Here is a 12,977-nt window from a genome sequence, read left to right as displayed (position 1 = left end):
TATGTCAATTTCAAACAAGAAGTTGTAACAAAAGTAAAATTAAAGGGGGTAAGTGAGATTGAGATGAAATAAATAAAACGAGATAAAAGTAAATTAAATAAAGTTAAGAAGAATCAGTAAATCAAAAGAATATGAAAATAAAGTTGAAAAATAATAATGAGAAAAATCGCCTCAAGCTAGCTTTGTTTCAATTCCGTCAATCATTGAAATGGATTTTTACTTCGGGATTCATGTCGGTTATAATCTACAAGGTCCAACTCATTGTAACTTGTCCTTCTCTCATGTAATCGATCTTCCCAAGCCTATCTTCGAAAGATAATTCTTGAGTGGATTAACCAAAGCTATTGCCGTTAAAAAATCAAATTAAAAACTGGAAAGGCCCAACTCTAATTACGTTGTCTCACCGAAAATCGAATACGATCTCGTTTTCCCTTAGCGAACTGCTACTAAGTGTGTTCACAGGAAGTTGAATTGCCACAGGCCTATTATTCTTCTCAATTTTACATTTAAACAACGTCCAGACCAACGAGCTATTTTTGATTTGAAAGCGTTTAAAATTTGTAAGTAAGGTCGATTTCCAAACTAATAAACCAAAAAAATGAGAATGTATCCCGAAGGGAATTAAGTATTGTTCAATTCTCACACATGGAATTGATTCATTACTAGCTCTCGGCTTAAAGGAAATTAGCTAAGCATGATATGATTGATCATACTTAGCATATTTTTATGAAAACAATTGAAAAAAACGTAAAGTAAAAAAAATTAAAAATGAAAGATAAAACTTTTATTAAAACAAAGTAATAAAGAAAAACTAAGATGAAAAACCAAGTTGTCTAAGCCTTACCCAAGATAGGGTATTTATATGCTTCTAGATCCCTAAGGTACATGGAAATTAAAACAAATTAAAGGATAATTCCTTTAGTTTGAAAATCAAAATCCAAATTTCCTAAAAAACCTCCATAGATCGTGATGATTGAGCTATATTCAGAACATTCATCGCGTTGACTTGGACCTTTTAGAAACTGCAACGTTAGACCCGCGCTGTGTCCAGTGTCGTGCCCATGTCCCCAGCCATTATCAGAAAATAAAAAAAAAAAAGTTGCAGAATGCGCCCTTTTACTGCCAATTCCAGTAAACAAGTCACTGCATAGAAAATAAACGAAACACATCCAAATTAGGAGTGAAAAATTCATAAAGCAAGAGAATTAGCAAGCAAAAAGTGTCAATGTTAAGCATTCATCATTCATCCTTCACTTACTCCGAATTATGAAGTGTGGAAAGATAAACGGGTGAATGAAAATGTTTCGAAGCTTAAACAAGAAGACAATCTAGCTATGGAAGAGTGTTTGACTGAAGTTCCATCAGAAATCGATCTATCGATAAAGGAGATGGAGAAGCAAAGAGTGAAACGAGAGACTGAGTAAGCCAAATTTGATGATGAAATCTTCATGTTAGGGCTCGAAATAACTCAGAAAAAAATATGGTTGAACAACTCAATAATTGGAAGAGAAAGGCCGAAGAAGAACCCAAAGAATTGAAAGATAAATCCAAGAGGCAGTCAAAGAAGTAACTTGAAGATGAAAAGAGACTAGGCAAACTCGAATTAGAAAAATGAAAAATCGATACAATAAAACAAAGAAAGAGTTAGATCAAAGAGAAGTCCATACTGGAGTTAGAGTCTCATATCATGCACTTAGAGCAAGCCCTCTAGGATGTTACGACTGTTGGAGAAGAGAATTAGATGTTGAAAGAAAAGGTAATAGAAATGGAGAAAGTAAATCGGGTTTGCCAAGCAGCGATGAAGGGTAGTTCAAGATGAGAATAAGGCATTAAAAGCAAAGATGATTGAATTAGAAGTCAATCTTCAGGACTGGAAGGAGCGAATCAAAGTAGCTATGAACACAATTGACGATACTTTAACAAGACGGCTTCAATAAGTTGGGAAATTGATTCAGAGTCAACATGAAACAATGACAGATGTCGTTATTTAGAGTAATACGATGGCTCAACAAGTACATATTTTGGGAAGAGAAGATGAAGCCTTAAAGATGTGTGTTAGACTGGAGTCGGAAGAAGAGATACGTATCATTCGACAACTTGTGGAAATTAGGACATTAAGTGATAGAGCTAGGGTTTATATGTAGTTTTTGTCTATCTTGATGTATTGAGACATTATGAGTTATTTGGAAGTTTTTTTTATGACAATTACTTTGGAATCAATACCTTTGTCACCTTTGCATCTTTCATTTTAGTTTATGTATCACATTAATCATTTTGCATGCATTTATCATGAAAACATTATAAATGATATATGAAAATTATTGTTTCAAGATTCAAAGATCAAAACCATGAAAGATGGATCCAATGAATGAGATAATAATGTGAATCAATAAAATAGAGAGGTTTCAAGAATATCTAGCCAAAAATCAAAGCAAGATGAGTGATCAATTGAAGAGGTTCCAAGATGAATCAATGAGGTAAATCTCTAAACTAATGAGCACGATGGCTAAGCTGATTGCGGGGGAAAAAATCTAGCAGAGGAGTCCATTGTGCAGTTAACGAAAAATATTTAGGAGAGAGTCGAAATCCCAACTTGGTAGTCAATGGGGCATTGTCAAATGTCCAAGTTATCATTAAAGAGCAAAATGTTCCATGTTAAAAGTTAACATTAGTCCTAGAGAGTGTTGTTGGAACAATGAAAGGTGAAGGTATAACTCACTCAAAGAAAAAAGAAAAAAAAGCATGAAAGAAGCCAAGAGGTCAAGCAAAAGGATTAAGGGAAAGAAGAAAAAGATACAAGTTGTCTCAATTATCTCGGGTGGTATTCTGACTTGTTACCATTCTCTTCCAGAATCACCTTTTAACAAAAATCCCGCGAAGGCCCAACAATTATTTATGACCAAATTGGAATGGTATAAAAAATTCTTGTAGATACCATTCTGATGATCTCAGTCACACTACAGAGAATTGTGGGATCATAAAGCAAAAGGTTCAAAATCTTATCACAGAATGATTACTATGCTTCAAAAATGGGAAACTTGTATTCCCCAAAAGCTCAACATTAATTGAGGAAACTAAATTGGTATAAAAGAAAAGGGACTAGACTTTCGTAAACCAGTCCCTTGATCTTTTACAAATTGCTAATTATTCCCCACAGGTAATTAACTCGCAAACTCATTTTTTGATTTCGTAGACTAAAACTGATATTTTAGTAATAATGAAATTTTATTAAATTATACAATTTTATGTGGTCTAATATCACTTTAAAAATGATTTGTGACAACTCTCATTTTTACAATATTTTCAAAATCTATCGTCGGCCCAAAAAGTCGTTATCACATGAATCTTACATATGAGTATTTTCTTTACTAATATAGTTATTGAACAAACCCTATCCGAATTAGGGGTGCTTAATGAGTTGAGTAGCTCGTGAGTAGTTCGAACTCGACTCGGTCAAAGCTCAGTAAAAATTCGATTCGGGTTGACTCGACTCTAGACCTTAATGAGTAGAGTCGAGCAAAGTTCAACTCGACTCAATAAGTTCGTGAGCAACTAATTAATTCATTTTACATAACTTTTAGTAGTTATGTTAGAAAATTATTTCATTCAAAATATTATTAATTTACTAGTAATAAATAATAATAAAAGATGATAAATTGCTAATCTATTAATTTTTTTAATAAACAAAAAAAACTAAATTATTAATTAATATTTTACTATACCTAAAAATCAAACCCTATTTATTATTTTAATATATTTGTGGGTTGTCACTTTAGAGTTTAGACTTTGAAATTGCTTCATACATCCTTTTGATATTTTTTGATTAAATTTATTAATTTATGTTTATATTAAGCTACATATAGTAAGAGTAAATTTTACCTATAGTTAAGAAAATAAAATAAAATTCCGGTGAACTTAACGAGAAACAAGGCAAACAATGAGCATCGAATTTAACGAACAACGAGGAGCGATAAGTTCTTTTTAACAAGTATGAGTAGAGAAAAATTTTAACAAAATTAACGAATAACGAGTTAAATAATGAAATTTTTTAACCACATTGTGAAAGTAGCTATGAGGAGCAAAAACTTTTTCTTAAGAAAAAGAGACAAGTTGCGTATCGTGGTAACATCCAACGTTGTCACTTCCATTAATAAAATACATGTTTCTGATATATGCTTAAATCACTAGAATTACGAGGTAGGCATTAAAAATGTCAAAAGATATATTAATTACAAACCAACTTGGAGAAGGAAATGGAAACTCAACATTCAATTAATTACTATCTCGGTGCCCAAATTCTCGTGCCAATCAAAAGGTTTTTATTTATTAACTTCTCTATTATATTTAAGCTATTTTTTATTAAAACAAAAGCACCTTAAGATTAAGTGATTGGATAGCCCGCTATTATCATTATTTGAAGTTTAACCTTTGGATGAAGATTTTTGGGCAATCAAAATAAGTGCCAGCTACTATTTAGATAGTTAACCCTCATATTTTACAGTTATCTTTAAGTTATTTCAAATTCCAAATAAATAATAAATAATTTGTATTAAAAATATTTTGATATATTTATTTGATACATTAATCATGTAAAATCTATTTTATATAATTCAATTATTTGCATCTTAGATTTTAAGATTTACAACTCTAAAATTTAAATTCTATATTTAAGTTTTAAATTTCAAATTCTAAATAAAACAACGATATAACAATAAACTTTAAGGGTTTGTTTGTTTCCTTGTAATTGATTTTTCAGAAAATATTTTCCTCATTTTTCTGTGTTTAGTAGGCGGAAAACAAAAGGTCAATGTAATTCATTTTCTTGGTCAACTGAATTTCTTTTGTATTTTTTGAAAATTGACTTACTATCTGATTTTCCGTAAGTCATTTTATGAATTTTTCACTTCAAAGTAGAAACACTCAAGACATTATTATTTTATATTTAATATTAATGTATTATTATAGTATTATTTTAATAAAATATTAATTATAAAATTATATTTATTGATAATTTTAATAATATAATATTATATTTTATTGTTATAATTATATTATTATAATATGTAATATTTTTTAATAATATATAATAAATTATTATTATAATTAATATTATTTATTAATTTCATAAAAATAATAATTACTGAATTGAATATTTAATATATTCCTTAAAATATAATATAATATTCTTATTTTAATATTATAATTTTTAATATTTGAATAATATTATTATTTAATAAATAATTAATATAATTAATAATTTATTATTATTTTTAATAAATAATTAATATAATTTATAATAATTTTGTTACAAGAAAATATAATAATCATAATATTTTTTATTTACAAAATTATAGATATAATATTTTAATAATAATATTGACATAAATGATATTAAATAAATTTGTAAATATTTTCAGAAAATGAATTACACAACATCATCCAAACATCGTAAAATAATTTCTATAAATTATTTTTCAAGAAATGTAATTCATTTTACGGAATTTATTTTTCAAAATATGTTTTCAATAAAACAAACAGACCCTAAATAGGAAAAAATAATCTAAGTAGGACAAATGATACAAACAATGTAAAATAAATGATACAAAAAATGTAATATATTAAAAAAAAATCTTGTTTGTTTTCGTAGGAAATTTTAGGTCTGACAACTGTCGTTATAATGCCAAAATAAATTTCTTCTTCCCAATAGAATATAAAAAATTCGCAGTAAAGAGAAGTAAATGTCGATCCTCAGTTACTTAGAAAAATTCCTAAATTTCTATTTGAATTGATTAAACCAGGCGGTATGTAGAAAAGAGAATGGGGGTTTTGAATTAAAATGCTTGAATAAGGAAAAATAATTTAAAGCGAAAATTAAGAAAGAAAACAAAGAATTGAAAAATAATTATAGTAAAAAGCAGCCTCAAGCCTCCTTTTGACTCAATTCGTTTCTGATCATTGAAATTGGATTTTCACTACAAGGCATTATCCATGTATCTTGCTTTTCACTTTGGTAACTGATTTTCCAAAAGCCAATCTTTGGAAATCCAACTTTTAATTGAACAAACTAAGACAATTGTCGTTAGTGAAAAAACAATTTTAGTTTTAGAAAAGCCTGACTCGAATTTTGTTCTCTCTCTGAGAATCAAACTCGATCTCAGTGTCCCTCAGCGGACCACCGCTAAGTGTGCTCACAAGAAGTCGGATTTGTTATTCGTCGATCTTTCCTCCCAACTTTAAATCATAACAACATTCAAATAAATGTTGACTTTTTGATTTGAAAGTGCTTTGATTTTAAAAGGATAGGTTGATTATCTATCCAAGTTTTTTCAGAAAACTGAGAATGACATCCTGAAGATGTTAAGTTCTTTTCAGTTTTCACATATTGAATTGTGTTATCGCTTAGCCTTTCGGCTTATGAGAAAATTAACTAAGCATGAAAAAAGTCATACTTAGCATGTTTAAAAATAAAACTTAAAATAAAAACGAAAACTTTGAAAATAAAGAAAATAAGAACTTTATAAAACCAAAAAAAGAGAAGAGAGTGAAATCTGAATGTATGTTTCGGCTTAACCTAAAAGGGTATTTATAGCCTTTCAAAATTCTAAAAACAATGAAAGATAATTCCTAAAAAAATAAGAGATATATCCTAAAAATAATTTTAAATGTTTTTTAAATTCAAACTCTAATAAATTTCCCAAGATATCACTGTCCGTCCACCTCTCAGAATGTATTGACTAAATCTTCTAGAAAACTGTTGTTGACTGGATCTTCCAGAAATTGCCACGTCAGACTGTGTCATGCCCAGATTCGTGCCCATGTCTCCAGTCGTAACCAAATAATATAAAAAAAATACAAAATGTGCCTTTTTAATGCTAATTCTGGAAAAATAATATCTTGCACGAAAATAAATACAATACAACCAAATCAATAGTAATAAATCCACAAGATCGAAGAATTAACGAGAAAATATTATTAGTTAAGAACACTCATCATGGCTTGTTTTGGACTTTGAAAAATAACAAATATATTAAAGAATCCGTATGATCGTCAGTCCTTGCTAGAATTCTTCAGTGAACCACAATGGCGCTTTTCTTCATCATCAACTCACAACCATAGAAACCGATTAAGCAGACGAAGAGCATATCAAGACATTTGGGCTACAAACCAATAATCAATATGATATAAAAGTTTAAAGAAAGTATTATTTTCCTCCAAATCTTGAATTCGAATAATTACGTTTACAGAATGTGTATATTGTCATTAATTAGGATAATACTAATCTCGTAATCTTTAAAAAAATGGCGAGAGGGCACAAAAAAGGGTGGTGATGCCACAAAACAGAGGTAAGGAGCATCACTGCCTTTTCTTTCCACCCATTTTCAACCATAACTCAGAGCAATGAAGCTTATACAATCGGAAAAAATATATATATAAATGCATCTATGACGCTGCCAATATGGCAACAGAAAATGATCAGACAACATATGATACAATACCTCAGTGTAAATTACATTATAATAATAATAATACATGAAAAGGGATTATACAACATAAGAGAATCCATCCAGCTTTGAGTAAACGAATAAGAAACCAGAATCATAATAATCATGATCATCGTCATTTATACCCAGGATCAAAAACGAGATACAACTGCCAATTTCACAACATGATGGCGCAGCATTAGGCTTATAGCTAAACTTCAACACAAAATAATAGCCATGGCTGCAGCTCTACCAGGATAACACCAAGCTCAGTGGTCTTAAGGGAAATCACGATGGGAAGAAATGTGTAGGACACTTTAAAAACGCATGTGGACTGAAGACTGCATCTCAAAATTATGGTTGAGAAAGCTCCTAAATTTGAATTGACGTTTTTGCTAAGCTTGCTTCAAGTTCATCTAATTCATCCATGTCTAGTTCATCGTCATCATCATCATCATCGGGAAGAGCTTCGGCATCAACAGCAGTTGTTGCTGAAGCATTTGGTCCAGCAGCAGCAGCTGAATTATTGGCCTGAACATAAACGTGCAAAACAATAAATATTCAGCATCTAGTCTAGTACATCACCCATCAATACGCCAAAGGCATATTAGTGTTAAAAGCATAACATTCAATGCATGCGTTCCAATTCTATCCATGAACCAATCATATTTATGAGTTTTTTCCCATAATATCAGTCACTTAAAAAAAGGTGGGGAGGCAAAAGTTTTCCTTAAAGGTGACAGCAAACAAGAAGATGTGCAAGATATGACCACGATCAGGGAGATGCTCTTTATCAACCCAGCTCGGAGGATCAAGCCAGGGCAAGGTTAGGAAACATAAAAATCCCCAGTAGCAGGGACAGTTTTAAGCTGTTTGAAGATTGGTATATTTAAAAAAGACAAAAAAACTTTCTACTAGTCTTTACTCTAATTTCCTCGGACCAAGTTTTCATGTTAGCTTTGCGTAACTTTCATTGTAAAAAATATGTGGAGTGGAGGCATGATTCTGTGGAAAATGATACACGATTAAAATGTAATGTGGTTTCAATATTGTACTTCGTAACTTAGCAGCATCTGAGGCAGCATAATACTAGTTTTCATATTTTCCTTCTTAAATAAGTGAACAACAATTTACGTTGCTTAAAATTAGGAAAATCTTATTAAGTCTATTAATAGTATTTCCCAGAGTGATTAATGAAGCTCACAGGTGCTTCAAGGAACATTTTTTTTATCAGAATTGGAGGCCTCGTTAAAAACCTCCTTCATAATCATCAACATACTAAAACGTATGTCAACGAATATTGAAAGGAAGAAAAGAGTACCTCATGATTTATTAAATAATATAACCATTACACCTTGTATGAAAACACCCCAATAAGATACATACACCACATCAAAACCATCAAATCTCTAAGTCCCCCTTAAACATCCAAATATTACAAGGTCAACCCTATTCGAAACCCTCTCATACCTATCCCAAGCCCCACATCACTAAAAACCAAAATATTCGAAAGCAGTACATTAATCTTTAAAGATAAAAACACAACCGACTCCTAACGGAACACTCCAATCAATAAAAACTCCTTCCAAAACCGCTATTAGACTTAAACCCAATATTCGTCCGAGACAGTTAAGCCACTTCATCCTTTTACTTTCTACTTTTAGATTCACGATGTTTTTTTTCTTTCCGCACTTTGATCCCTTTTGAAGACTCTTCCCCTGCAACCGATTAGAATCACCTATTGCTCCACTATTGAGACCGTCTTCCTAGGCATGAGATACCTCAACGTTTTGATATGATTGATTGAGGGCACAAGGTAATGAAGACTCCAAAACTGAACATGGCCTTGAAGCTAAACACATCTCACCACCATTGTTTCCACCGCTAGTAACAACTTATTTCCCAATATGATTCAACAAGTTTTCCAACAATCCAAGTGTTGAGGAACCCGGTGTAGCCTCAGGGGAGCATTGACCATTGTGTGGAGCTTCAATTTGAGTATTAGAGATGGCCAATGTAGCCATGGTCGACATTTGATTTTTAGATTCTTCGTTGTCTTGGGCAATCGTGTCTTCTTCCTATTCCTCGAGAACCCAAGGAATAGGCTTGAAACTCGGATCGATCTCGCGAACCAGGACGTCAAACGATTGATCTTCAACCTTCAATCGTACTACCTCATCAATTCTAGAGATGATACTTGAGAAGATTTGGATTTTAACCCGATCAAAGGACGATGGATATTGGGACTTTTCATCGATTGCAATAATTTTCCCCCACTTTGATGCAATGTTTGTAAAGGTATCACAGCTCCAAGCATGAAAAGGAATACCTTTGCAAACCAACCATATACGCCGACTCTCAGCTATCAAGTTTTTTTACTATGATTCAATCCTGTCGAACCACACTGCCAGAGACTCCGAATTTTCTACCTTCATTCTATTCAGTAACATCGAAGATTCAAAACACATTAGGACAACATTTTCAATAGTTCTCATCAATGAAAAACCCTCAAGACCTTTTTCATGCATTTGTCTTGCGAGGTTCGAGATGGAGACAAAATTCCTACACCAACACACCAACACACAAGGCAATTTTCCAGAACACTTAATTTATCTTCATCAACCACCCCTTCTATCGAGGATATGTAACTCTTCTTCTCAGCTACCTCCCTATCCTTCCACTGAAAGGATGTATTAGTTCTTCTCCATAAGGATTGCCTGGGCTTATATTTTGCCATCGAAACTCTAATCTTGCGTCCAAAAATGAAAGAGCCATCCATCCTAACAACTGCTTTCTTGGCTTCAAGGAACATATGAAAAATGCCAAGCAAAAGAGTACCTTATTTTCAGGAGCATCTGATTCTTCCTCCCTTTGGTATTTCTCATATGCCTCAGCATCATCCACAAATAAACTAGCATCTGACAGAAATAGTTCACGACCGCTGCACAAACCCCAAAAAAAAAAAAAGCATTCAATTGTCAATAAAGAAAACAGATGCCTATGTTACTTGGAGTGTTCAGTACGGGTATTTACCCGACACAAGTATGGTTAGCTTTTTCTAAATATTTTTCCACATATTTGGAGGATCTTTGGAGGTCATATACCCATATCCATTTGGGCAAAGGTACCTCAAGAAGAATGAGTAGTCAGAGAAACATATGCATAAACTTTTTATTTATAAATGCTCGTGACGGAAAACATGCCATGAAGTGTCATACCTCATACGGTCATTCTTAGCCCTTTCTGCTCTCTGTGCAGCCAAACCTTCATCTCTTTCTGCTATCTTCTTCTTCTTCCATTCCATAAATAATTCAGGGGTCATAGTAGTTGAAGTTTTTAATTTGGCACGCTACAGACAAAGCTGCAGAATGTTAAGGTAGTTTAAATACCAATGAAAATAAAGTAAAACCCATGTTAGAAGGATGGAGTAATAGCACATTGATTCCAGCAAATCTAAGTATTACCTGAGATATATATACGTTAATAACAATAATATATGTAAATAACTATTACAAAATGAAAATTATGAGGTATATATGTAAATTATTGTAAAGAGTAATTAAAAGATATATATGTAAACTATTGTAAATTACATATACGTTAACCATGTCAAAGCACAATAGAGATATATATATACGATAATAACAATAATATACCATATACGTTAATCATAGCAGAGCATAATAGAGATATATATGTAAATTATTGTAAAGAGTAATTAAAAGATATATATAAAGAGTAATAAGTTTGCTACAGCTGCTATGAAAAGTTATGTTTAGATTGATAAACTCAATAATTTAAATGTCTCTTTTCAATAATTTAAATCTCTAATTTGGTGCTTCTGTCAATGAAGTGTTTGATATAAACTATGTAGTTTTCATCTTGCATTTCTTTTCTGCTTCTAGCAATAAGTTGAAAGGTTTCTCAATATTTATTTCATAGGTGGCTCAAGAGACATTATCCTTAATGAAAACTGTTCATATTTATGGAGCAGAGAAGCAAGAAATGAAAAGGTTAAATATTCTACTTTTTTTTGGTCTGATTGTTATTGCTTTTTGATCTTTTTCTGGATAAACTGGCTGAAATAAGCTTACGACAAAGTATTGCTTATGGAATTTGAAATCTAAGCTTCAACACTCTATACCATGCAACTCAGGTTTGAGACCCATGGCTATGTCCTTGCTAACAAGGAAGTATAATCTTGTAAATGAAGCTTGATTATCTAAACAAAGATTAACTTGATTATAAAAAAAATAAACTAAACAGAATTATTTTAATTCAAATCTAAACAAAGATTATCTAAAATGCTTAAGAGATTTGCTAATTCAAATTGGACAAATTGCAAACCTAATACATGTCGAGAAAACTTGAAAAGATTAAGTTGGTAATTGAAGAGATTTACATGTCGAGAAAACTGGTGAGGGTAATTGAAGAGTGAAGACGAACGAGGCAACACGGTAGTCGGGTAACGATCAAAGTAAGAAAGTGAGACTGAGAGAGATGCAAAACTGGAGAAAATTAGGGATTTAGATTTGGGGAAGCTTAAAACACGGGATAGTATTTGTTTATTAGTAAAATAATATAAAAATAAAAAAGAAGTCGGGTACCCGTTAAAAGAGATTTTTTGACCAGGGTCGACTTAGAAACCCAAAGAAGCAGCTGACCGAGTACCCGACCCTTAAATTCAGATATTTTTATTATAAATACCCTGTAATTTTGAATCAGATAATCGGGTTAAATCATTCGGATCAAATATTTTTGAACACCCCTATGTATAATTATATATAACCATTTCATGTATAATTCATACCCTGCCATTACAAGTTGCTGATAAAAATTATCTTTAAGACTGTATATATGTAAGAGAATGACCATCAAGAAAAGAACAACAATTGTTGAAGTGTGAAAGATTTGAGTGCTGATTTGCTGAGTTTTTTTTTTTATCCGGCTCATTTGGTGCATTTTCTCAGCATACTCATTGTCTAGACGGTATTTCGTCTGGCGAAAACAAATGTCGTTATTTTTTAAATCATGTCTTAAAAAAGTAAGTATTTTTCTTCTGGCATAAGATAAAACATAATTTTGAGGAGTCGCCACCAATCATTTAATCGATGTGTGATTGGTCACTAAAAATGTTGTTATTTTAATAAAATTTATAAAAGTAATATTAAAATAACACAAAAAGGGTCTACTTACCAGAAAATGAGTCCGGGAGTCGGTTACTTGTGGGGAATGATTAGCACCCCATAACGCCCAAAATAAATTTGTAATTAATTTCAATTTATAATCCCATAAAAAATTAAGAATATTATTTTATACCAACAAACCATTTAAAATACTTTCTTAATAAGTTAAGGAAATATTTTATGACTTATTGTATAAAATAAAATAACCATATTACATATAATAATTTTAATGATTTAATCAAAAAAATATAAAAATTAAGGTTACTATTATAACACTTAATATGCAAAGTACTATAGTTGTAAATAATCC

General features: G+C 31.2%; 1 protein-coding gene across 1 annotated transcript; it reads right to left on the bottom strand.

Moving 5' to 3' along the window:
- Positions 1-7,630: 7,630 nt before the first annotated feature.
- Positions 7,631-12,017, bottom strand: LOC120125973 (zinc finger CCCH domain-containing protein 21-like). The gene is made up of 4 exons (XM_039144284.1): positions 11,884-12,017; positions 10,700-10,830; positions 10,320-10,422; positions 7,631-8,012 (listed from the first exon to the last, which is right to left on the bottom strand). Exons 2-4 carry the CDS (start codon positions 10,801-10,803, stop codon positions 7,854-7,856), a joined length of 366 nt encoding a protein of 121 aa, XP_039000215.1. The 5' UTR covers positions 10,804-10,830; positions 11,884-12,017; the 3' UTR covers positions 7,631-7,853.
- Positions 12,018-12,977: the final 960 nt, after the last annotated feature.

The sequence above is a fragment of the Hibiscus syriacus genome, unplaced genomic scaffold, assembly GCF_006381635.1.
Source record: "Hibiscus syriacus cultivar Baekdansim isolate YM2019G1 unplaced genomic scaffold, ASM638163v2 tig00110450_pilon, whole genome shotgun sequence".
In the NCBI taxonomy this organism is placed as follows: Eukaryota; Viridiplantae; Streptophyta; class Magnoliopsida; order Malvales; family Malvaceae; genus Hibiscus; species Hibiscus syriacus.
Note: the sequence above shows the minus strand (reverse complement) of the source record. Positions and strands in the feature narration are given on the sequence as shown.